Consider the following 26,769-nt stretch of genomic DNA (forward strand, 5'->3'; position numbering starts at 1 on the left):
ATAAAGTTTGCCTAGGATGACAGATTTCTTTCCTTCTCTGGATATTTCAGGTAGCTCTCCACTGCTACATGCATTTGTAAGCAGATAAGTATTGATTATTCCATGTCAAACGAGAGCTGCCACCAAGTGTGTAATTCATCTACTGAAAGTGTAACTAAAACCTGCAATCTCCTGTTCTTGTGAATTAAAAACATGGGCCACAGCACTAAGCTATTCAGCTGGGAGTCAGTCTCCCTTCCCTCCCTCCCTGTCACCTCTCTGTGAGCTAATTCAGCATCCTCAGTCCTGCTCTGTACACACTGAGCTGCTGAACAGAGCTGTGCAGGTGGCTTTCTTCATCTTAAGACAGCCCCAGGAATCAAAGGCTCAGAAAAAGCTGCTTCCATGGTGCTGGTACTGGTTTAGGTATAACCTGTTTGGCTAGCTATGAATTTACGTGAGCACTTAGCCCAAGAAACAAGTCTGGTTTTGTGCAGATCTTCTGTTCTTGATGTCCAGCTTTGAGGAAAAATTAATAGTTATTCACTTCTTCATGAAATGCTTTGAAAAACTTTTCAGCTTTTATTCCATCCTTAGCTGGCAGAAATTGTACATCAGACAATGGGACTCTGTCTAAAACCTCGTTTTGAAAATAAATGTACAGCAAAGTTTGGACTTGATTTCACTACTCGTTTCACATTCTCACTACTATGAAATATACCCTATTGTAGAACTCTCCGTTTTCTGAAGATGGAACTAAAGCAAAACATGGTATCTCTGCTCTCAGATTCAGAAAAATATCTAATATATATATATATATATATATACATGCTGGTCCACATGAACCTTATTCGGGTCTGGGGCTCACTTCTACTGAACAAACACTGCCCCAGTCAGATGTGTCTCCAAGCATTTTGCTCCCCAGAAACCAGGAATGTGACCATCTCCTGGAATTCTGGAAAGAAAATATTACCAGGTTCATTAGAGGCATTGATAGGGGACCTTTATCAAAATGGATTCTGTTCTGCATGAAGTCACAGTGAACTGCCAATGCAAGCAGTATTACTGGGATTTTGTTTCCAGGATCAGAACAACCAGAACACTATTAATCACATGTGATTTATGAGCAGGCCAGACATTTCTAGAGCCCTCTTGTTTTTCTTTGTCTGCCCAAGAACGCACTTTACCATTACAGGATTTATTGCTCCCCCATCACAGCCTTGCTCCAGCATCACTTTGCTGCTTGGTCTGAAAGGAGTAGCAAGGTCCTAGGAAGTCAGTACCTCAAATGGCAATTTCTTCCACAACAGTAACAACCAAATTTATTTTACTGCTAAGACCTTCTTCTTCTAGGGATTCTTAAAATTATTCTCAAATAAATAATAAAAAAATTTCCTATTGGATCATTGTATAAGTAAGTCTCAAATTCCTTCTGTACCCTCTCCATAATTTTAACACTTCAGAACTGGCTATAACTGCACTAGCAAAACAACTGAAATAAAAACACGTGGACAAAAATGCCTATAAAATCTCTAATGCAAAAGAAGCAGTGGGAATATGTTTTTTAGAGAAAGGGTTATAAAAATCCTGTTACTAATGCAGTTCTTTTGTACACAGAGGCTAATAAAGTGGATGAAGAGGTCTGGCTGGCTACAATTGAGAACAAAGACCTAGGGAAATACATTATTGCTGTTCCTAACATCAGAGAGAGACTGATCTGAGCAATAAGAAAAAATACTTGAGCATGGTAACTGCTTTTGGAAGAAAAGGTTAGGGTCTATTTCATAAATAACAAGTTAGAGTGCTGCACGTGTATTAATGACAATGGGGATTCATCCAGAGGATAAAGACACAATGCCTGAAACTTGTTGCAAAGGATATTAATCAGCACACTGGAAAGATCCAAACACCATGACCTGGGGAGATTCATTCCAGGCCATTTCAAAAATGTGTTTAATTGCATCAACCCCCTAAGTGACTGAGAGACTTCACAGAGGGGCCTGGATAGGATACAAAATGCTCCAGTTCCTCTCAAAGCACAACTGTTTTTTTCTTCTTACTGAGTGAAAACACAACCATTTTTTGCCCATTGATGTTTCTTGAGGATATACACTCTAGGAGAATGCACAGCACCTCTTAATGAAAACAGCCCAAGACACAGTTCCCCACCTTCAAACATCCTGCAGTATTAAGGGGTAACATCATCATCATCATCATCATCATCATTCTAGACATGAGCTACCAAGATGGAGAGTCAAGATTCTTCAAGGCATTCACTGATTCTGGGTGCCCAGTTAAGACATCCTAAACCTCATTTTTTAGTTACAGCATTAACTAATATTGTTAATGCATTGTTATATTACATGCTAATTATGTAACATGTTACAATACAAGTTAATTAACATGTTTTGCATGTCCTGAGTGCATCTTCTAGAAGCCTCAGCTTGTACAAGCTGCAGCTCTAAGTACTCAGCACTTCTGGAAATCATACCCAAATAACTCAAGTCAAGCATCAAACTACAAAAACTGGAAATCATTAGCAATACAACTGATTTTCTGAAGCCTAAATTTGGATTATTGTGTACTTTAAAAAAATCAATTTTAATACCAGTTACCTGAGAAAGCATTTTGTGTTTTGGTAAGACCAATAAACTTATTTTCATAAACAGCACAGAAGAAGTATCAGCACCAAAGTGCTCTCAATAAAAAAAGGGATAAAAATACCTATCTAAATAAGGTCATATGATCTAAAACACATGGAGCTGATAGCAAAACATTTGCAGAAAACTGAGCAGAAGGGGAAGGACACATACCAGATGTTACTGCATTTAGTTAGTTGGATCTGACTGGTGAAAAAGCAAAGCTTTTTTTTTATTTTATGTCTCTAGATACATCTATCTTTAATGAGCATATACTAGCTCCTTGGGATTTTGTTCATGAATCAGAACACAAGGCCTTTGAAACTCACAGCACATATTAACATTATTTTAGGAGTCAACACTTAGCTCTCCATAGGAGCCTCACATTTTGGGAACCCTTGATCAGCTTTCTTATTTTCTCTCTGATAAAATGAACATGCCTCTGCCAGGTTTGATACAAGAAAAACCTAGTATTTTTCCCCTCTGTCTCCAGTAGGGAAACTTCTGTGGTTTAGATAGTGCAATCTAATTTTCTCTTCCCATGACTGCTCTTTCCTTTTCCCTAATGGAAACTCAGTTAAAATACAATCAGCAAGATTACCTGAACAGTCAACTGAGTAATCACACCAACCTCTATGCTCTCATATCAGCTAATAAACATATTCAAGGTCCTTTGCAGTTTATCTGCACATCTATTATTCACTACCCAGTATTTCTTTCCATCTTTGACTGACCCCATTCTTCATTCCCACACTCTCCCCTTGCTTGACTGCCAGACAACAACCACCCCACTTCCTTCACAACATCCAGCTTCTTAAACCTTTGTAAAGCTGCTTTTCCTTTCTCCCTCCAACCATTCCCACTGTCTGGAAGGGGAGGGAAACAGTGGGAATACTACTGCTTACTGCTCCTCCTTAGCACTCATTCTCAGTGCCTAAATACTGCACCAGATGCAGCTCTCATGCCCATAACCAGCTTCAGAAAGAAACCTGAAAGCATTTTATTCAGTGTATAGCCTGATAGAAGTGATTATTATTTAGAACATGCAAAATTATTCATGTATTGGTCTGAAAATCAGAAAATGAGATATCTCATAAATAGGGTGGAGATTCAAAACTACTGAAGCACAGGGCTGTAATGATGTGACAGCTTGGATTCTCAGGTATCTTTGCTACCTTTGGTAACACATTAAATAGTCAAAGATCTGTAATTCTGAAAGAATACAGCTACTGAGGGTAACATCCTGCCACTTCCTTCCTCAGAAACAGTAAATCAAGTTTTCCATTTCCTCTTAAACAAAAAGTCTAATTCAATTCTTCACCAAATTCACTCACAAAAAAAAAAAAAAAAAAAAAAAAAAAAAAAAAAAAAAAAAGATTTTTAGGCCCAGACTAAGCCAAAATCAGTATTACCATGCACTCACAGGCACTGCTACAAGTACTTCACATGCAGGTACAGTTCCCTGATTGTTTCTACTATTCTTCCACATAATTTCTCTGTCTGCAGCCCAAGTTTCTGACCTGGCTGCAGTACGTTTCCATATCCCATCAGCATTACAGAGGTAAGCAGTGGAAATCCACCTTCCCTGCCCTAGCTCACCCTCCTGCCACCTTTCTTGAGCCAGCACTGTTATTCCTTTGATTGGCAAAGGAGTTAATTTTAAAAAATACCCTTAGAGACATTTTTTGCTAGGCTAGCAGCTGAACACTGGCTCAGTCACAAGGTGAGTACTGCAGCCAACTTCAGGAAATAAGCATCCAGAGAAAAGAAGGGAAGGGACCCCCCTGTGCATACAATATTTCCAAGCTGTCCCCATGGTACCATGATATTATAAAGCTAAAATATGTGGTGTAGCACAGGGATTGCTTTTTTATGTGGTGTTCTTAGCATCTGCCAAACAACCCCAGTTCCTTGGTGCTCCTGCGAAACAAAGAGCATTAAGTGGTAAAGTTAAAAATAATCAAGTTTCATTGCATTAATGGTCTGTAAGGGATGTTACAAGGATTCTTTTAGTAGCCAAGGTGAGAAGTGTGGAGGGCCGTAAACCCTCTGAGTAGTGAGCAAACATCTTCAATCACACTGCCAGACATATAAAAATCTGGAAGGCTGGCAGGTATGGGACAAAAGGAGAGCTGAATGCTGTATGTACATATGTTACACATTATATGGCCTATTGGCAGGCTGTCTTAATAAAGAGACTTTTACATCCAAGGAGTATAATCACACAATTTAATTGACTGCTATAATGGCTGAAATTTCTTATTTATGTTTTAAAACCCCATGTCAGCAGCGTGCTCTGCTTCCTGCACGCCTGAAAGGAGAAGGAAATTAGTCTGACTCAGACACATAATGTGCTGGATTTAAGGAGCAAGAGTGCAATGTGAAGAGAAACTTCAGTCCTGTTCTGTTCACAAGGAAGGAACACCCTTTCTCAGGGTGATTTAGAGATGTACTGGCCACACCAGTCCCTCAGAGGATTACTGCAATAACCCCAAGCATGATACAACAGCAAACCAGAAGACTCAGAGTAAGTTGGTGGTTTTTAAAACCTTTTTTTTTTCTGGTCTGATCATGCTGCAGAGCTGTGACCTCTCCTTGGGAGACCCCACAGTGGATCCCATAGGATCCCATCTCCCATAGGGAGATCCCAGCTCAGCACTGCAGATCCTTGTTGACCCTCACTGCACAGCAGCTCTGCTTTGCCCTGCTGCTTTGCACCCTGCTCCAGGATGGGAGGAGTAAGAAAATGGGATTCTCAACCCTCAGATTCCCTTTTCCCCACTCTGGTAACTGGAAATCCCATCCCTGAGCACTTGGAGCTGGGTGGTGGCTGAGGCTGGGTGCTGGCACACAGCAGGACCTGGGGGAAACTGCAGCTCATCCCTATCATCTCTGCTTCACAGCAGATTGTTTGGTCCTGCAAAGGCATGCAGATCCCTCTGGATGTGGGAATGCCACCTCTGGCACTCTGGGAAAAGCAGGAAAGGGAGTTTGGTGCTTGGGAGAACAGCCCACAGAGGGCACAGAAGGAGAGGAGGAGATGGATGTGGATCTGCAGAGCACAGCCTGGCTGGGATGCTGTCAGGAATCTTGGATTACTGCAGCTTTTCTACAAGGATATTAGAGGCTTCTCACTCCTGCTTTAGCTCATGTACAAGGTGGCTACTGGCCAGTGAGAATCTGCATGGGGGAAATTAATTCTGAGAACCTGATGTGAAACATAGGCTGCTGTGACAAGCAGAAAAAAAAAACCCAAATATTTCTGTCTAATCACTGTGAGCTGCTTCCTCAATTACAAGCATGCACACAGCTGTACCAGAGAACAACAGATTGCTTTAAGGACAAGTCCTGTTAATTTTTGAGTGAGGGGGTTGGAAAAGCTCATGTTAATCTGTCTGAGCTTGTCTGCCATGGCAGCACGTGCATGATTTTTAAATCTGTCTCTTTAAATACCTTTTACTGCATAAACTCTCAAAAAGCCTGGCTCACCAGCAAAGTGAGGAATCATATCATGAACATTCAAGAGCAGTTACAGTGAATATCATTGTGCAAAGACATCACAAGAATGCCTGTGCATGTATTAGAGTTTTACTGAGAAACTACACAAGGAGGTGGCTGAAAAACTCAACAGTAGTGGAACTAATTTAAAAAAATGTATGTGGGTCTTCTCTCCCTCTCTCACACATGGTCCTGTCTTCTTTTTCAGAATTGCTAACACTGGGCTCCACTAAAATCTCCAGGACATTTCCAGGACTTCTTCTCCCACAGCATCCTCCTGAAAAAGCTGTCAGCCCACAGCTTGGACAGGAGCACCCTGTGCTGGGTTAGGAACTGGCTGGAGGGCCGGGCCCAGAGAGTGGTGCTGAACGGGGCTGCATCAAAATGGCGGCCGTGGTGTCCCCCAGGGATCAGTGTTGGGCCCGGTTCTGTTTAATATCTTCATTGATGATTTAGATGAGGGGATTGAGTCCATCATCAGCAAATTTGCAGATGACACTAAGCTGGGGGGAAGTGTGGATCAGCTGGAAGGCAGGAGGGCTCTGCAGAGGGACCTGGACAGACTGGAGAGTTGGGATGATCCCAACGGGATGAGGTTCAACACGGCCAAGTGCCGGGTCCTGCACTTTGGCCACAACAACCCCATGGGGAGCTCCAGGCTGGGCACAGAGTGGCAGAAAGGGACCTGGGAGTCTGGATTGCCAGGAAGCTGAACAGGAGCCAGCAGTGTGCCCAGGTGGCCAAGAAGGCCAATGGCATCCTGGCCTGGATCAGGAACAGCGTGGCCAGCAGGTCCAGGGAAAGGATTCTGCCCCTGTGCTCAGCTCTGGTGAGGCCACAGCTTGAGTCCTGTGTCCAGTTCTGGGCCCCTCAGCTCAGGAAGGATATCGAGATCCTGGAGCAGGTCCAAAGGAGGCAACCAGGCTGGTGAAGGGACTCAAGCACAGACCCTATGAGGAGAGGCTGAGGGAGCTGGGGGTGTTCAGCCTGGAGAAGAGGATAAAGGGGCAGTTACCACACGTTGGGGATGCTTGGCTGAAGTTTAATTCCACTAGAAACATCCATAATGAAAATTTCACCCAGGGATATCTTCTCAGTAGACATGAAGCCAAAAGAGAAAAACCCCACACTGGTGGAGGAGGAAGCAGCATCCTGGCTATGTCATTTTGACTGTTTTCACTAGCAAGACACAACTTTTAGCAGTGTAGCTTTTGCCTTAAGGGGAAAACAGTCTTCCTTTTTGTTCAGCAGTAGGAAAAAAAAACCAAAACCAAATGCCTGTGAGCAGGCCTGGCTCTGTAGCAGCAAGTGCTCCAATGCCTGAAGCAGGGCACAGCTGTGCTACTGCCTTGCCTGCCAAATCTGGGCAGATTAGTGAGGCATTCAGCAGCCACTCATCTGCATAGCTTCACCATCCTCCATGCTACCCCAGGGCTGACCACAAACAAAAAACATCCAGAGACCCCAATACTGTGTGTCACACTTTTTTCCCCCCTCCTCTGACACCTCACAGCAAAATCAGTGCCTTGCATCCCCCCAGTTCATGTGGGGACTTGCTGGATTTGACCATTTCCAGTCTCCTGACACACTTCTGCTCCTACAGGACTGTCAGGACCTCAAAAAACCTGGGAGATGTTTGGCCCAAGTACACTGCTTATGTTAAAGAGCAACAATCACAAGTCCACCATATAGAGAATACATCACAGAAGCAGCACAACCACCCAGAAAAAATATGCTCTTAAAATTTACAGGACTGTCCACCCTGATCTCAATTGGACAGCTTAAGTATCTATTTTGTCACAGGCTATGGCTTATCTACTTACTCTATTTCAAAAGATAAATATGGATTTTAGTGCAATTCAGCTGTAGAAAATCTGTTTGAAAAAAAAAAAAAAAAAAGCAGAATCATGAAGCCTCAACTGTACAGAGCTTCAGTGAGTCTGCCAGAATTCCCATTTAAAAGCAAAACATTCTTTTCAGTCTCAGATTCCACCAGGTACTGGAAGATGGAGTTGTCCTTGATGGTGTAGCATCAGGAGCAGCACAATATTCTGCAGAGAGGTCTGATGCAGGTATTGGAACACAGTAAGAACCCAAACTACAGCCATATCTGTAGCTAAACTATTTCTCCTATGCTAAGATGGGCACATAGGTAAACACCTTTTTCTGAATGCATGTAGTTCAATAGGTTAGTCAGGCACTTTTTATCCACACAAAAAAAAACTTAAAGAATTAATAGAATGATCAGCTAGTGAGAACACACTATTTTCCACACAGAGGAAACTATTTCAGCCATTTGTATGTGCATCAGAAATGAAGAAAAATACATAACAAGCTGAAGTGTAACCCCTTAATTTCATTAGAATTGCAGTAGATTTTAAAAGAAATTCTAGACACATCCAAAGCAAGATGCTAATTTAAATCTCCTTCTGATGGGCTTCTTACAGCATTCATGCCCCTCCCTTTTGAGGCCCCAACTATAATTTAAAAATTCTGCAAGGAAGCTTTCTTTAATATCCAGTTTCACAGAATCTTTAAGTAAGGAATTTTTACCCTAATTGAAAACAGTGAACACTTTGTTTCTCATGCTCTGTGTCTAGATGCACTCTTGCTAGGTACACACACAGAAAGGAGAGCTCTGACCTTCACTGACACTTATGGATTTAAAACTCCTCACAAACTCATGAAATGAGGATTAAAATATGACTAGGAGGTGTACAGAACCACTGTCTATTTGGAACAGAGTTGTCCAGAATGTTTATTGCAGCAGGGCTGGTGCAGCAGATAAGATTCCTACAGGCCAGACTGTTTATATGAATGCACACTCACAGAGATGAGTACAGAACAAAAATTGAGAGAGGCATTCATAAAAGAAAAGGTCAAGAGTTTATCTCATGATGTTAATTTACCAATTTTTAAATTAATTTGTATCAATCTCATTTTAATTGGAACATTTCTTTGACAATGCTGCAGTAGCTCAACATTTTGGGGTTTTTTTTTCCTCATTAAAAATTAAATCTTTCATCTGCCAGGCCAGGCCTGTTATATTCAAACCTTGTCTGAAAATACATTTGTAGAAATAGTTTATGTAAAGAAGAAAAAAATAAACAAATCAACCTTTACAAATCCTGACCCCAAAATAACAAGCATATTGGGTTAAAGATTTTAAATTCATTATTTTAATGCGAGTCTCTCTCTGACCCCATCTTGCTCCTGCCTGTCTCTCTTTTTGCACGAAAGGAGCCCTGATGAAAAAGAACAGAGCAGTTTGACTTGACCTGAGATCTGAAACCAAGTTTTGTCTCCCCAGCCTAAAACAAGAGTGCTCTCTCCTTATTTCCTGGGCTCCTTTTGCTTTCCTTGTTCATGGCTCACGAAAGTAACATCAGAAAAAAAAGTCAGCTCCAATTTCTTGCTTACCCAGTGCTAGGTGTGATCATTAGAACCCAGAAGGAGGCAACCAGGATGGCAAGCAAGACTAACACTAAGGAGGGAACTAAAAAAAAAAGCCATACAGGTGCCTAAGGGAAGCCCAGTCCTAGACCAAGGATGATTTCTCACTGGCCAAGAGCCCTTGAGAGCCTGGGGCTGGCTGGCAAGAAACTGAGTAGGTACATCCATAGAAAATGGTTTTAGGCTATATGAATCCAAGGCCATTTAGCATTTCCTTTCAAATAATCTTGCAGGCACAACCTAATTTTAAGAGAACAGCTTCTGGCATCAGAAAAAAATCTCACGTCAGAGCTTTCATCAGGGAGTCTTGCTGAGATGCTCATGAGAACATGAGAAAGGTGAAGGCCAAGAAGACCAAGGTGAAGACCTGTTTTCAGAGTTTCTTTTTGGACCAGCAAAGGGGAAACATCAGTTCCAGTTTCAACAAATTGCAGCTGGAACTGTACTGGAATATATGCTCACTAGATCACTTGGACACCACAACTACCATCAAAAACTCCCTAACACTCCACAGGTGAAACTCAAACAGAAACAGAGTAATTTTTCAAGTATGTTTTTCAGTATAAAACCATTTTATCTCTGTTTCAATCTTTTCAGTGAATTTATACTCTCATTCTGCTTTTTTTTTTTTTGAGTTCTGAGTATCCTCATTCTTCAGAAAGGCAGAAGAAAGTCTTACAGACTGATAGCTTTTCAGGCACAGAAATAAAAGTTTCTCATTACCTTTTCAAAAAGCAGTTATATAGAAGTTACAAAGTTTGGCAACATTTCTATTGAATTCAGTGTCCCAGGCACATGGGCACAGAATTTGAAGTGAGGTTTGTCATACGTATGGTGGTTTCCTCCCAAAGAAATGTTAGGAGCTGAAAAGCCATCATTGTTTAACACCCTGCAGAAGGTACTGGTAGATTTGAAACCCCCACTGAGTGATTTTCTTTTCCCCTCCCCACTGAGATGCTACAATTTAATAAAACTGTTTTAGCTAAGTGCTTTTCATATTCTGACTTTGCCAGTGGTGTCTTTGTTCTATACATTTTCTATGCATTTTTCCCACAGGAATGTGGTTTTTTTCATTGTCTTACAGGACCCTGCTACCTAGACAGTGGCAAATAGAGCAGAAACTCAGCACAGAGAGCCCTGGGTGAGTTGCTTTGCACATGAGTATGTGGATGAACGTAATGTTTAATTACTGCCACAACAGAGCATATGTTCTTGCCTACTCTCTGAATGCCTCAGCTATGTTAACAGGAGTTAAAATGAAAACAACAGTCAAAGGTATTGGCACTTGCAAAAGATAGTAACAATAAAAAGCCAGGCTGGGTGGATATCCCATCATGTAGCTCTTGGGTGCTTTAGAAACCTAGATATTCATTAATGCAGCTCTGATACTACTGTGCTGAGTACAGCCCAAGTACCTTTTTCATGCCATCAGCCTTGTCACTGGAGTGGCTAAGATGGCACCTAGTTGGGCTAGAATATAACCACATAGGTTCCATTTTTAGCATCCCAAGATGTGAGAGCTTACCCACCTCTGAATCCTCCATGGGCTTGGAGGCAGGAGAAAATTCTCTCCTAACACTCATGCCAATAGTTGGACATTTTGTCTCAGACATTGGGCTTGACCTACTTTTTTTCTGCTCATTTATATTTTCTATAAACTCTGATAAGCCAGTTTCTCCATTTGGCCTACCAGGTTCAAAAGCAAGACATTCAGGCACTGCCTTAATTTAAAACTGCCAATATCCAGCCCAACAGAGAGATAAATCAGTTTACTTAAGATTTAGTGAGCACTCACACTTCTAGAAGAAGTGACCTGGTTACTGTGGTGATGAAGCACTCTCATTTCTGATGGATTTGGAGGCAAGTAACAAAAGAAAGAGTTGTTTCAAAACTATGCTGTGACATGACTGACATTTTATGAGCACTACTATCCATTTTTTTTTTGTCCAGGTTGACATAGTAAGAACTAGACACTGTATGTGGGAATCTGAACTGCTGCTCCTAAAAGGATCTGGAGAAAACCTGACGCAGAGCAGTTTTGGATGCTTCTTGGGGGCTAAACATCTCCTGAAAGATTATTTATCTATCAAACAAAAACCACTACACAGGCAGAAGCTTCTTCCACATAACCTGCTTCTAAATGCAACTCTCTCCTGGTTATTTGAGAAATCACAGCTCCTGGTTACAACACAAGAACTCCAGGTGTGAGCACACATGTGATGCTTCAATGCTGGTCAGAAACCAGATGGCTTCTATTTGTGGATGATTGGCTTACACATTTACAGACTCAAAGCCTAGATAAGTAAGGAGAAATACATACATACATATATACCAATGACTGGAAACAGTGTTATTAGTAGAGTTTTTTCCTGGCATACTCCTTTCCTTTGATTTATCTTTAAAGTGGTCACCACCCTAAGGAAGCACTACAGCAAATGCTCCACTGGGAAGCAATGCAACCAGAACAAAATACAACAACACAGAATCAAGGGTGACTGCTGCAGAATGGCATTACTTTATATTAGTACCTCCTCTATTTCAGTCTCATGTTTTTTACCTACAGGTCCAGCGCAGAGCTACTAAGATGATTAAGGGAGTGGAACATCTCCCTTATGAGGAAAGGCTGAGGGAGCTGGGTCTCTTTAGTTTGGAGAAAAGGAGACTGAGGGGTGACCTCATCAATGTTTTCAAATATGTAAGGGGTGAGTGTCAGGGAGATGGAGTTAGGCTTTCTCAGTGGTGACCAGTGATAGGACAAGGGGTAATGGGTGTAAATTGGAGCACAGGAGGTTCAAGTTGAATATTCGAAAAAATTTTTTTCCTGTAAGGGTGACAGAGCCCTGGAACAGGCTGCCCAGGGGGGTCGTGGAGTCTCCTTCACTGGAGACATTCAAAACCCGCCTGGACACGTTCCTATGCGAAGTGCTCTAGGTGGCCCTGCTCTGGCAGGGGGGGTTGGACTAGATGATCTTTCGAGGTCCCTTCCAACCCCTAGGATTCTGTGTGATTCTGTGAAACTAATTAGCTACATTTACTTGCTATCATCTCTTTACCTGAGAATTTTTCAGGAGTGGGTCCACCTGTCACTGTCTGTGTATGTAAAGACTGGCACATTGGCCTGGGCCTGGGAAGGGTCTCTGGGGCTTGCACAGTGCAGGCAAGCATTAAACATCTGCCTGAAATAATGGAAGCAACCAGAAGCACTGACCTTGGAATCCTCTGCCTGCCTAGAGAGCTGTTGCTCACACTTAATTCTTACTCTGAGGTGCTGATCCAAGCTGGGTTCTTGTGTTTCCCATTTGTCTTTGTTCCTGAATGGCTCAGAAGAGGATTCAGAATCACAATAGCACATTGTATCTTAAACAGCACTTCTGATGATTTATGTGGAGGCTTTTGTGTAAAAACTAACGAGAATAAAAATTCCACAGACATTAGAGATGTGAGAATGAGCCCTAAATAACCAAGCAGATCGTATGCAAGATGCTGAACATTTCTTGCAAGGCAAGGCTTTCATTCATGAGCACATATCACAGAATTATCAGAGTTTGAAGGGACCTCTAGCGATCACCTGGTCCAACTCTCCCACTACAGCAGGATCACCCAGAGCACATCACACAGGACTGCACCCAGGTGGGTTCTGAATATCTCCAGAGAAGGAGACTCCACAACCTCCCTGGGCAGCCTGTGCCACTGCCTTGTCACTCTCACAGTAAATATTTTTTTTCTTATGTTTAGATGGACCTTCCTGTGCTCCAGCTCGTGCCCATTGCCCCTCCTCCTGTCACTGGGAACTACTGAGAAGAGCCCAGCTCCATCCTCCTTACACCCATCCTTTAGATACTTGTAGTCATTAACAAGGTCTCCCCTCAGCCTTCTCTTCTCCAATCAGAATCAAATCAAATCAATGAGCTCAGCTAGTATTAAGTCCTCTGACTTTGAACTTCAGATTTATATCTATACTGTCCATTTTCCTCTAAAAGCTTTCTTTTTCAATGTTTTATCTGTCTGCTTAAGACAGTGAAGTCTAAAGAAAGACACAAGCTATGTTATAACTGCTGCCAGTCCTCAGATCCTCTTTTTTTTATTCCTGCACATATGCAATGCACATTCAGACCCATTAGGCAGACCCAATGTCTAAGGACACATTTGTGTGACATCAGAGTTTTTTTCCTTACTGAGCTTCACTGTCACAAACACTGAACACCTTATGACTGCTATTCACTGAGCATTAATAGAATGCCTGTAATACTCAGATGTGAGCATTCAAATGTCCTCATCTCTGTGCCAAACAGAGCTGTGTGAGGTCCAGTTGTGTTTGAGATAGTGTGCTGGCTTTTGGCAACAGTGGTGTGAAAATTGGCTTGTATTCCTCTCTTGTGCCCCACGTTTCCTTCCTTCTGTTGTACTGAAATAACTACTTCTGGACCAAGCAACTGATCCAAATATATATAAAAAAAAACCAGACATTGTTCAGCTTCTGGACTGGGCTCCCAAGGAAGCTGCACAACAGAAACACAACACAGAGGCAGGGACAAGTAACTGGGAGAGAGAGGCAAGTTGGTAGCTGCTGCAGCATTTCTAGGTAGAAAAAGACTTATAAATGGAGCTTCTACTACTGAAGGAGAACATTTTCATCTAAGTCTTTCCCTAGAATCCATTATTAAGCATGCTGAAGATCTGCAGCCTTTTTGGCACCTTAGGTTAGGCCTGTACCTATCATGCCCCCTGACTGGGTGTTAGATGTAGCTCAGCATGTTGCAGGGAAAAAGGGAGATTTAGGAACCCGTGGTTTCATCCTTGCTCTGTACACTGTGTTACTGTACATAGCAGATAGGAAACAGAAAGAAAAAATTTTTAAATTGGACTTTATATTTGCTCCTTGTTTGACAAGTTTTTGCACATCCCTTTTTGCAGTTTGCTGTAGAAAATACTTTGTATTTTGCTTCTTGACATGTAGAAAGGAAGAACAGTTTTATGTAACAGGAAGACTTCTCTGCCCATTCAGAGAATCAGACAGGAGTCTTGCAGGTGTATGTAATAATCCAAAGAACATTGTTAGTGCCTGTTAGGTTTCAGTCTTTCAAACTACTGCTGGCCTTTCAAACCACTGTTGCTATTCTGGCCCTGGTGTGAGTCTCAAAATGAATCTAGGACCTCAGCTCACTGGAATTTTCAGTCCATGATAAGTATTTAGTGCAATATCCACTCAGGCTTTTAATAGAGCCACCATGATTTAAGTCATCCTCCAGGCACATGGGACCCAATCTGCTCAGTCTTTAACTGGGCCCCACTGGTATTCTGTCTCCAGGACAGTGTTAGGTGCTAATGCAAGTGTTAATAACTTTCTGTACTAACTACTGTCTAGGGATTTCTTCCACCTTTTCCTCCCCCTTTTCGTTCTGCCTAAAAAAGCCCCTATTAATAGCAAGGAGGAACAGTCAAGTGATTGCAAGACAACAGTGGATCAGGTTCTTATCATGCACTTTCATCCACCTGCAAAGGCTGATTATTCTTCACAAAGACATTTAGATACACAGAGATCAAAATAATTACTTGAGAGGTTATATTAATAGATTTAATGAAGAGCTATCAAAGAGACTTGAGAGTGTCCTAATAGTCATGATGAGCTATATGTTGGCAGGGTTTTATGGAAAGAAATAAGGCAGAAAAGGAACTGCTGGTATTCTCTAGATCACCAGGCAGGCTGCCAAACACCGGGGACTTTGCAGATGACACCTGGGTGGCAAGTTTATGGTTTTCCACACCAAAACTCAGTACTTAGTGTAGAATTATTGATGGATCTTTCTGCAATTACAGAGAGAGTGCTGGTGGAATTTCTGAGGCTTTAGGCAGTGTGATGAGATATCCCACTGAAGAGAACATGAAAGCTTCTCTGAACTACAGACCTGGACACATTTTCCAACAGAAAGCAAAGACTTAGGCAGTGCACATGATCTACTGCAGAAATTACCAAGTGCCAAACAGGTTGAGGGAGATGAATGAAAAAAACCCAACACTTTTTCTCCTGCAAGTGTCACCAGACAACCTTTAAAATGCTGCTTTCTTACTGAACTACAGTTTTTAACCACATAATTCAACCCCAGTTGAGCCTGACCCTAAGAATATTGCAATGACCTCTTCTGATCCCAAATTCACCTTCCACTCTTACAAGGTGCAGTTCAGAGCTTCTTCAAGTTCAGACCTTTGGCAAGTCCAGCTCACATCATCTGTAGAACAGGAAATTCCACCTGAGTGGTAATTTCCAGAGATGTTGGCATTCTGCATAACTCACTACTGAAAATCAGGCAACTTAGATGCAGTATTGTGTACAAATCCTTAGCTTATCTTCTTTCATACCCTCTGGAGAGCTGAAGAGTGAAAGCAGAAAATGCATCTGAGACGACCTCATATATTTCACATAATTTATCACCTCCCCACTTTTTTTCTTTTTCTTCCAACTTGAGTTTTCAAATTTTCCATCCATGCTCAGCAACTGATTAGCCAGAAATTCTACATTACAAGATCATACCTGAGGGTCTTGCACAAAATCCCACCACAGAGAGCAAACAGTCACTAAAATTAAGTACTGAATGAACAGACTTTGGACTGTAGATAGACCCAAGGGACTTGATGAAGGTTTGGATCTTGGTAGAAGTCAGCTGAGAGAAAAGCTGGTCCACTGTTAAGTGCCCACTGCTACTACAAAGAGATGTATGGTTTAGAAAGGAACCCTAGGGACTGGTCCCAAAATGAAGTCCCATCCAGATGTTTATAGTACACTAAATCACCAAGGGTCCTATGGAAGACAGATATTCAGGAGCATAGGGAGAAAAAGGGAGAGAGAGAAGAGGAAATGTCTGCTGAACACACACAGAGAAATAAAAAGAAAAGCACCGGCTGAGTTCCAGAAATGAAAATCTGGTCCCACTGAGGTAGGTGGGAGCTTTGCCACCAGATTACAATGGAAAGAGAATTTTACCCAATGTGAACAGTACTCTGGCAACATCCTCTCTCCAGACACACTGTGGGAGCTCTTCTGGCTCTCAACACTCACTGGAAACAGAGGAAGGGAAATTAAACCCCAAACAAGACAACAATACCAGAATGATTAATTGACAAACAAAAAGAATGCAGTAACAATTAAGCAAAAAGTATTGCAGAAGTAGGTGGAAAGAAGAAGGGAAGTTCTTTACCTCCTAGGCCACTGAACTTTGCCAGGAATAAGGAGGATGGAAGGACTCAGGCTGTATGGGGTGCCATGTCCAGATTGCACTGGAGGCAGCCTGAACAGATTCAGTAACAAAAGGAAGAAAAACTTGTAGCCCAGATTCAGCCTTGGAATTTGCTCCCATCACTAATGCTATAGAGAGAGTCCAGAACCCAGCAACTTCTGCAAAGATTCCTAGGATCAAGCAGTGTCATTGCTTACAAATTCCCAGCAGGCTTGTTCACAGAAAGGGCACACCCAGCAAGCTCTGCAGTTGGGTAACTAGGAGGACTCTGGAAAAAAGAAATACAATGTCTGAATACAATGAACAGACACAATGCCTAAGAAGCCCCATCTGTAAGACAGATATGACCCAGTTATTTAGTCTGCATTTAATTAGTATTTGGTTTCATAGCACAACTACACAGTGGTCATGGATGATTCCCTTTCACTGACTTAAGAGTTCAGAAGACCTAAGGTGACAGATCCCATACCTTTCAGAATACCTGAGCATCCCAAATCCAGAGGAAGTGGGACAGAGGAAGGGAAATGCCATCACTACTCAATCTCAGCCCCTAACCCTGACCCAAAGATCTCTTCTTTGCTGTTGCTCTGCTGAAAAAAGGAACCAAACTGCTCTGTTTCTGGGAACTACTGTAAACTGCATCACTATCCTTGCACACCTACCACTGACTGATATTCAAGTACTGTATTCCACTTTGAGATGGGCAATTCAGATGAAGATGCATGTCACCATACCAATGATGGGTGAGTGACAACAGCTAGCCAAGCATTAAACCAGAGGTCCCTGAGTGAGTGTGTGTGACAGGAACAGCACAGGCAGACACACACCAGGGGACTGAAAGCTTTTTCTTTTTCTCAGGATTCCTCTTTCCTCAGAAAACAACTGAAAAAGGTCTGGTTTCAGCAGTGGTCTCCAGCCACTCCTGTGATGCAGGGAGGTTCAGTCTCCACAGAGCTCAGGCCACCTGCCCATTTCCCCTCCCTGCTCTCTTCTCCCACTTTTTCCCTTTTAACCAGGGAAAAACTCTTCTCACAGTTTTTCCTCAAACCCTGTAGGCAGCCTATTCAGGCGATAGAGATCTCCTGAAGCTCCATCCTCATCACCCATGTGCCTGGACAGACCACCTGGTTTTGGTGCAAGTTCCTTGTCTGTGGGCTCTGCTGTCAGCCTCTCAAGATTACCCAGTGTTAGTGACTGTTGTTCCATGTCATTGAAAGTCAGGGGAAAAATGGAGGGCATGAAGGCAAAATAAAGGCTCCCTGCAGTACATCTCAGAGCAAGGTTTTCACCCAGTCACTTAGCTGGCAACTTGCAAAATGCAGAACAAATGTGCCTGGACTGATGCCAATCCTTCAACACCCTCTGGAAACGAAACTGGAGGGGAAGAGAGTGGCTGAAGACTTATCAAGCTCTTGTGCTCCTGGCTGCCTCCACACCATTGTTACCCCTGATGATAAAACCTTAAGGATGCCTTCTGGGTGTGCCAAGATCCTGGGATGCTGGGATCTTCTGGGATTAACCTGAGGTCTGGTTCTTTGCACCACGCTGCTGGCTCTTCTCAGCATCTGTGACACAGCTGTGGGTGAAAAGGACACCACAACTCCCCACTTTCCAACTCAAGAGTGGTCCTTGTAAAGAAGAGTGGAACAAGGATAAGTATCTGCCAGAGGAGCTGTTCACTTCAGGAGTGTGAAGAGTCTACAGCTGAGACCAGAGTCTTAGTCCAGACTTTAGTCACATTGTGATGCCATGATTCAAACCTTTCCTTCATGGTTTGAATCAGTCTTAAATTACTGGAAGAAATAAAATAAAATCTCATTTTGAACTTATGAAGGCTTGAGAAAGTCATATGCCTCCATATGACAGGATGGCCACAGATGAGCTATAACCTTGCTGCTCACCTCTTGCTGGGCCCAGGACACAGACAAATGGATTAAAGCTCAAACTGGTACCTAAATCCACACAGGTAGAACTCACAAACTCACTGCTGGGTCACCTGTGGCTAAGGTCACAAGTCCAGTGTTTCCAGAAATTATTTTCACTGCCATGATACTGTTTACACTATGAGGGAAAATGTTATTATCAAGTATCTCCATTAAGTAAGGCTACAAATGTAAATTAATTTCAGCATAGTCCCTTCATCTGTCTCCTTCCTTTTACACATCTTATTATTACTTGACTCCTTTTTTTTATGCCCAGGCCCAGAGAAGCACCTCAAAATGTTTGTAAAACCTGCAATTTTTTCCAGGACCTATGCTGGCTCTATACACAAATCTATATTTTATTATACTGTTCTGCCTCCTTTCAAGTATATCTGATGATTTTCTACATTAGTCTTGTCAATACCAATATACCAACTGGAACCAAACAGATATATATTTTCTACTAATCTGCTATTTTACCTAAAAATGAGAACTTTAGACTAGTACAATCTTCACTCAAAACAGCTGACAATGTTAGTTTTAAACTGTCAGTAGTAGATTTTAACAAAGAACATTTTTAGGAACAGAGACACACATGGACATTGTGAGAGTTCAAATGGTGCCCCTCAACCTAAACACACTGAAAACACTCAGAATTCTCCACTTTTGTACAAATTGGCAGTGTTTTTTCACTATGCTCAGATTTTCAAGTACAGGAACTCTGCCCATCAGTCCTGAAATAAGAAGTTCATGTATGAATAGGAGCTCCAGTTGGTGTAAGAAGATAAAGAAAAGGCAAAACGAAAATGCAACATCTTTTTTTCTTGACTGAAGGCAGTTACAGGGATTGTGTACTAGTTATTTTCTGATATGAAGGTAAGAGTAACTTCCACAAGGAAAGGCAGGCCAATGGATTGGCTCACAAAGAAGCCAGGTGGTGCCTGGAGGGTCGTGCTGAATGGATCACCTACTGTAAACAGTATCTGAAGATGACCCTAAGTTTCTGTTGCTTTCTTTTGATGGAAATAGCTTGTTCTGACCACACAGGGAACTCCAATCAGAGTTGTTATTCAACATGCTGGAAGTGTTTGCTGTACAGCAAAGGGAGGTGACATTTAAATTCACTTACCCTGTGGATTTCTGCTAGGCTTACAGTAAGGCCATTGCTCCAGTGACAAAGCCCCCAAAGGCAAATTTTCCCACATGAGGGATGGGAGTTGTGATTCCAGTTTCTAAATATTTATTGCTGTGCAAATTCTGCCAGAAAAAGGAACTTACTGCTTGTTGTGAAGTTACCCTCCCCAGCCTGGGGAAAGGAGTCTATGTCTTGGACAACTTGGAGAACTCCCACAGTCCTCACTGGGGGATCCAGGGCTACAGAGCTCTCGTTCACTGTTATATCGCTGGCTCCCGTTATCTGGTTGGTTGGTGGTCCTCCTATGGACACTTCCAAGTCTGGAGGTATATCATCCATGCAATCTGCATTGGGCTGATGGAAAGAAAAAGAAATGTAAGCTTTCACCCGATAAAAATGTTTTATTTACCTCTTCCCTTCCCTTTATTTACCTGTTCGCTTCTTTAAGGTTTTTCACTGCACCTCAGTATCAAAAATCACAACATGAGATGAATAAATGTTTGTTGTCAGGTACTTAAAAACTCTTAATGTAATTTCTTGGAAGAGAGACCTCAAGAATGCATTGCATATATTCACTGTGAAACTGTTTCACCTATATTCTTACTTATATTTTTTTAAGGTTTGGGGAGAGTGTACCCAGAAAAACGAAGTCACTTATTGATATGATCTGCTCAGTGTAGGCAGAGTGCTGAGTCAGATTACAAATGTAAACAGAAAGAGTAGCTGAAGGGGAATCATTAACTTTTCCCTAAATACACATTTTATAGAGTAGATATCAAAGCTTTCAGGAGTAGGAATTCAAATGAACTGCCCGTGGGAGCATTTCTGTGTGGGGTGCAAAAATAGAAGCTAAAGCTGTTTATAAGACAAGTTTTTTAACATAAAAAGATCTTTTCCTGCACTAATGCCATATTTCCTACGAAGGAAAATTATGAGAAAAGAAATGAAGCAGCAATAATGGGAACATGAAGAGTATTATTTCAGTCTATAGTTGTTTGGTTTTTTTGCTTTGTGATTCAGAAAGTCAGTTCTGAATTCAGACCCTTCTCATGCAGTTACACAGTGAACACACCAATATCACCAGAATAAACCAAGCCCTTTGAGCAACTGATGCAATGAGATGGGGTTGTGGTGACCACTTTTTTGCACTGAGCACTTGTTCCCAAAGACTTCCAGAAGGCACAGGGCAGCTAAGAGCTTTGTTTGATCAGAAACAAACTATGTCTAAGACAAGCTTCTACCCTTGCTTTCTCTAGGCTTGTGATAACCCTGATGCTCCCATTCATACACCAGTGATTTCCACAGAGCTCTCCATAAACATTGGTGACAAACAGGAGTAAAAAACCTCTTCTTTCTTTAAGAGGAAACAGATTCTTGTGCCATTTGCCCATAGAACCAGATCTAGTTCTCCCCAAGGCATGGAGAAAAATACTTTGCATAACTATTTCAAGACCTGGCTTTTGAAGTTTTAACATATTGTAACAAAACAAAGCCTAATTCAGAAAGGAGGATGCTGTGTGTCAGGGTGAAAAGCTTCCAAAATGACAGAGGGACATATAGCCAGGCTGAGCTGCAACTACACAGATACTTTTTTTTAAGTTAGTAAATGTCAAGTTAAGTTGTTCCCATTTATCTTTATTGTCCATGAGTCAGACAGCTAATCTGGATCAGTCACTTGGTTTTCTCTAACTTGAATGGTTTGAGACAACTTTGCTGTGTGATTCATCCCACCCTAAGGTAAGCAGCATGAACCCTGCTGCCTCTGCCTTCCAAGGCTCAGCAGGGATGGGGCTTAAGCTGCTAAACTGGAAATCCAACATCTGGATGGCTCAAGTCAGCAAAGATGTACTCTGCTCCCTGGGTCTGATTTTTGCCATGCTTGGTTGTCTCACTTGCTAAAGTATTTTGGAAAATCTCACTACTTGCCCATCTCCAACAGAAGGCACCCAAAAACGAAGCAAAATATGATACAGCAAGGACTATGAAACAGAGGCTTAGCTTTAAGCACAAGAGTAATCCCTTTGAACTCAGAGTACAAGGTTACCATATGCTTACATTTTTTTTTTTTTTTTTGCAGAACCAGGAACTTTGCCTGTTTTCTCTTTTCCCATACATGCCCTGCCTGACTCTTGCCACCTCATAAATGTTTTTCACAGATGTTTCTAATGAAAAAGGGCAGGCATTTTAAACAATTCTTAGGTGACTTCTATCCATAAACTGAAGTTTGGGATAAAAATTAAAATTGTTGTTTGGCTCCAGTTTAATCCATAAACAGCCAGAGCTCCTCAGAACTGGGATAAAGGCACATTCAGCTACAGTTTAACTAAACCCATCAAACCTGTACTTTTCTAAGTGAAAAATCAAACATTAATCTGCAGAACTTGGGTCAAAAATTCTTTAGATTTTAGATCTTTAGATCTATCACTCTTTCCCTCACCCTCAGCTGTTACAACAAATGGTTTCAGAATTTCAGGTTTTACTTAAATTTGGATTTGATGGCAGTGTGTCTTAAAGGAAAAAAAAACTCCTATTTTTCTTTTCCACTCAGGGTAAAACTATTTCAGTTTTTATTCAGTACATCACTTGTCTGTCCTTTGCTCTGATTCCACTTATTCCTAGAATGGGGTTTTATCACTAACCTTTAAACCTTTGAAAACGGGGGATTATAATTGAAAGCCACATCAAACACTAAAGATGCAAAAACAGCATTGCTTGATATAATGAATCCTTTTTCTCTTGAAAGAAAAAGTTGGAAAGAAAATTTTAGTTGGAAAAAATACCCCAAACCAAGCAGCACACTATAAAACTAATGATTTGCAATACTGATTGCTAAAAACTGCATCATGTTTTTTGCTGTTCGAGTGACCCAGATACATTTTCTAAGTTTAAATATATAATAAATATATTTATATTATAATTATTCCCTGCATGTAAGTGCTTTGAGGGCACAATTCCACTCAAGTCAAGGGAAGGCTTTGTATTGACTTCTGAGGGCTTGGCTAAGGCTCTCAGTGAATAGCTTCAAGTCATCCAATCTGCTGCCAAAAATGCATCTGGCTGAACATCCAGCAGATCCTTGCAGAAAAGAAGAAGCAGAGACAAACTATTTTATAGGATATGTTCATCCCAATAGCAATGTAGCTCTTTGAAAGACCATTTCAACAATAATTCATTTCAAATATTACAGCCAAAAGACGTAGAGATTCACCAGCAAAGGAACACTGGAGAAGGTTATGCCAGATGTTTAGTGACAAATAGTTAAAAATCCTCTGGAGTTGCAAGGAAAAGCAGGGATGCAAGGGTGCTGTGAAACAAGTGCTGTTGCTTTTGTGCCTCATGGCAGAATCTGGTTTTAGGGCAGATAATGTTCCAAGTCTCTGTTACAACATAAATGGGGAGTTTAGATGTGAACTGAATTAAAGCATTTAGTTATTTGGGTTTTAACCAATAATTTCCTGGAAAATCCAGAGACTTCCTGCTAAATGAAGCCCAGTATAGGCACAGTCACACAAGCCAGCTCTTTTATAACAAACATACAGCTGGCAGGAAAAAAACCCCAAAACATAGTAGCCTTGCCTAGGGTAAAAGCTATCCTCATCCACCCCATTGTAAAAGCCTTGAAAAAGACTTTGGCAAATTTGCTCTCAGGCCTCCCCTCAGAGACTGCTGCCTGCCTAAGGCTGCTTTTCTGTGGGGGGAAATTTCAGCTAAGATGGCTCAGCAAGAGTCAAGGATGTGGTTAGGGAATGGCTTTATTCCCTGTACAGAAATATTTGCCACCTCTCGCTGAGGAGCCCTAAAGCCTCACAGTGTCTTCCAGGGAAACAACTTATTCCCACAGGTCTGCTGACATCTGGCTGGATTATGAGCCTCCAAAAATACCACTTCATGTGTTCTGATAGAGACCAGTGGCTTGTTTGGGATCAACAACCACATTCCTCAAAGAGAAGAGAGCTTTGCATGGTGCCTGCAAAGTCGTGGTGGTACCAAAAAGCATCTCCCAGGACTGGTGCTCACTTCAGGCTGCTGGTACTAAGCAGTCAGAGAGCAAGGACACAAAAGTTCTGGGTGAGAACAGATCCAGGGAGCTGAGCAGGGAGCATGAGCAGTGACAGACACCAGGGCAGGAGCTTGCGGGGATAATGCTTTGGCAGGAGGGGTTGTGCAAAGGACTCCTATGGAAGGGCACAAAGTAGGAGAAGGAGAAGCAGGACTCAAGGTCTATTTTAAAAAGAAAAGGCAGAGGAAACAAAGGAAGATGGACAACTCATAGCAGCATAGGAGTTTTTAACCCCCAAGCTACCAGATGCTTTTAGACTCCTGCTTACTCTGCTGTCAGGCAGAAGAAACCCTTGCCACAAAGGTCAGCATCTGCTCCCAGCTCCTGGGGAAAACAGCTCCCACTCCAAGTCCCCTCAAGGGGTGAGGCTCTAGCATCCTCTTCTCTCCACCACCTGAAGGGGATACAGGAAGGCCACAGAGGGACTTTTTACAAAGGGAATGATATGACAAGGAGGAATGGCTTTAAACTGAAAGAGGGTAGGTTTAGATTAGATATTAGGAAGAAATTCTTCAGTGTGAATGTGGTGAGACCCTGGCACAGGCTGCCCAGGGAAGCTGTGAATGCCCCATCCCTGGAGTGTTCAAGGCCAGGTTGGATGGGGCTTTAAGCAGGTGGGTCGAGTGGGAAGCGTCCCTGCCCATGGCAGAGGGGTTGAACCTAAAGGATCTTTGGCATCCCTTCCAATCCAAAGCATTCTGTGTTTTTTCCAGAATGTGGAAGCCTGTGGGTGGGAGCCAGTACGCTTCCTCAATGATGGAGAGGGCCTTTTTCAGTTTGTTGTCCTAAAAAAAACTGTTTTTTTTTTTACAGAAATTCATACAATTAAATCCTCTAAACAAACATTGCTAGTGAAACGTTAACATCCAATTGAGTGACTTTTAGTGTTAAGACAGACCAGCACTAAGGCTGATTCTGAAATATTAGTTTGACCCAATTGGTTATATTGGTTATACTTTAATTTCATGCCCAGTGCAATTACTGCCAAAAAGCTCCATGAGGAAAGCTCTCAGTGAGGACGGACCCCCCTTCTGCTATGCAAGAAGAAATAACAAGAGAAATGATGGCTTAGGAAGCTGAATGGCACTTTTAATTATTTCTGGCAATTAGGTTTTTATACCTGCCACTACAAAGCTGTTCATGTGTTGTAAAAGCCTGTCATGTAAACCAAAATGTTAACACATGACCTCTGGGGGTATTTTTGCTTCCCTTCAATGTACCCAGACTCATCCCATGGACATGCTTTGCCTTCAGCAGCTGTCAGTGAAGTGAGAGCTGTATTCTGGATGTAAAAGCTAACAAGACCAAACTTTCTGGAAAAACCATAATATCTCACTGCAGGCCTCCAAAAAATAAGGTCTGATTTATCTATATTACCCAATTGGTAATATGGAAACTGGATGAAGAGCATGCTATTAAAACATTTGGCCAAAAATATGAATAGACCAGTGTGAGAGCTGAAATCTTGTGGTCCTGCACAGTGTAGAAGAAAGCCCTGGAACAAGCCACTGGGTAAGGAGAAGGGGTGTCAAATTCCAGGTAACTGCTCACTGACAGGGTTGTGAACTGAAACAAGGAACCTGGAGAAATATATCCCTATTTAATCCCAGGTGCAGAGATGCTGAGTGGCAGAACAAGCCTTCCCTGACATCTCAAGTACTGATTTAACAGTTGTATCATGTTTTAGTATTTTAAGATAATCTACATGCTTAGAAGGAAAAGCAGCCCCACCATAATGACAAGTTCCCCCAGTTACAGTACTAAATTTTTCTCATTTTATGTTCTTAGCTTGGATGACACTGCCTGGATTAACACACCTGCCTGCTTCAGAAAACCCACACTTGCTCACCTGCCATGAAACCTCAACCTGCTTGGCTTCCTGGTCTCCATGAAAATTAACTCTTGGGGAATGGCTGCACAAGCTCCTCTGATTGAGTTCACCCAATGAGCTATTATTTTACTTTATATAGCTCTTTCCTATGTGAGCTGGCATGTCACCAGCTGTCACTGGGGAGGGTATTTACAGCACCTGTCCATGCTGGGTTGCAGTATTGAACTTCAGTGCCACGGGGTGAGCCTGACACAGTGTGAGAAAGTGACTCAGTTTATCCTGGAAAACCTCTGATCCCTGCAATAACTGGTTAGGAAAACGTGTGGCAGGCAGAACATGCACTGCCTGCATGCAAACATGCAACCTAAAAAGTTCATTGATGTGGCAGCTTCTAAGCACACAGGACAAGGGGTAATGGCTTTAAACTGGAAGCAAGTAGACTTAAGGTGGACATTAGGAAGAAATTCTTCACTCTGAGGGTGGTGAGACACTGGCACAGGTTGCCCAGAAAAGTTGTGGCTGTCCCCCCCGAAGTGGTTCAGGTTGGATGGAGCTTTGGGCAGCCAGGTATAGTGTGGGGTGTCTGTGCCCATGGGAGAGGGGGTTGGGATTAGATGATCTTAAAGATCCCTTCCAACCCAAACCATTATTATTATAAGTAATGATATTATATATTAATATTAATATAATATAATATAATATATAATATATATTATATAATACAATATAAATATATACAATATATCATATATATTATATATAGTAAACATTATATATATTATATATTATATAATATATATACAATATATAATATATAACAATAATATATAATATAAATTATATATTGTATATATAATAGATAATATATATTGTGTTATATGATACTATGTAATATTATATAATATATATTTTACGTATTATATATTACATATATAATATATATATAAAATATATAATATTCTGGATGTATTACACATGATGTATATATAATTTATAGTATATAATATATAAAATAATATA

General features: G+C 41.6%; 1 protein-coding gene across 2 annotated transcripts in view; it reads right to left on the bottom strand.

Annotated features, from left to right (window-relative positions):
* Positions 1 to 26,769, bottom strand: part of RNF150 (ring finger protein 150) — a 123,663-nt gene that overhangs the window by 11,479 nt on the left and 85,415 nt on the right. Inside the window, exons 6-7 of one of the 2 annotated variants that reach the window (XM_030450701.1) lie at positions 20,002 to 20,212; positions 7,070 to 7,103 (exon numbers count right to left, since the gene is read on the bottom strand). In XM_030450701.1, coding sequence (XP_030306561.1) covers positions 7,099 to 7,103; positions 20,002 to 20,212 — 216 coding nt within the window. In that variant the 3' untranslated portion in view covers positions 7,070 to 7,098. Of the gene's footprint in view, positions 1 to 7,069; positions 7,104 to 20,001; positions 20,213 to 26,769 lie in introns of those variants that run through there. The other variant, XM_030450700.1, reaches the window with a different exon arrangement.

This window comes from Calypte anna, chromosome 4B (assembly GCF_003957555.1).
Source record: "Calypte anna isolate BGI_N300 chromosome 4B, bCalAnn1_v1.p, whole genome shotgun sequence".
NCBI lineage: Eukaryota > Metazoa > Chordata > Aves > Apodiformes > Trochilidae > Calypte > Calypte anna.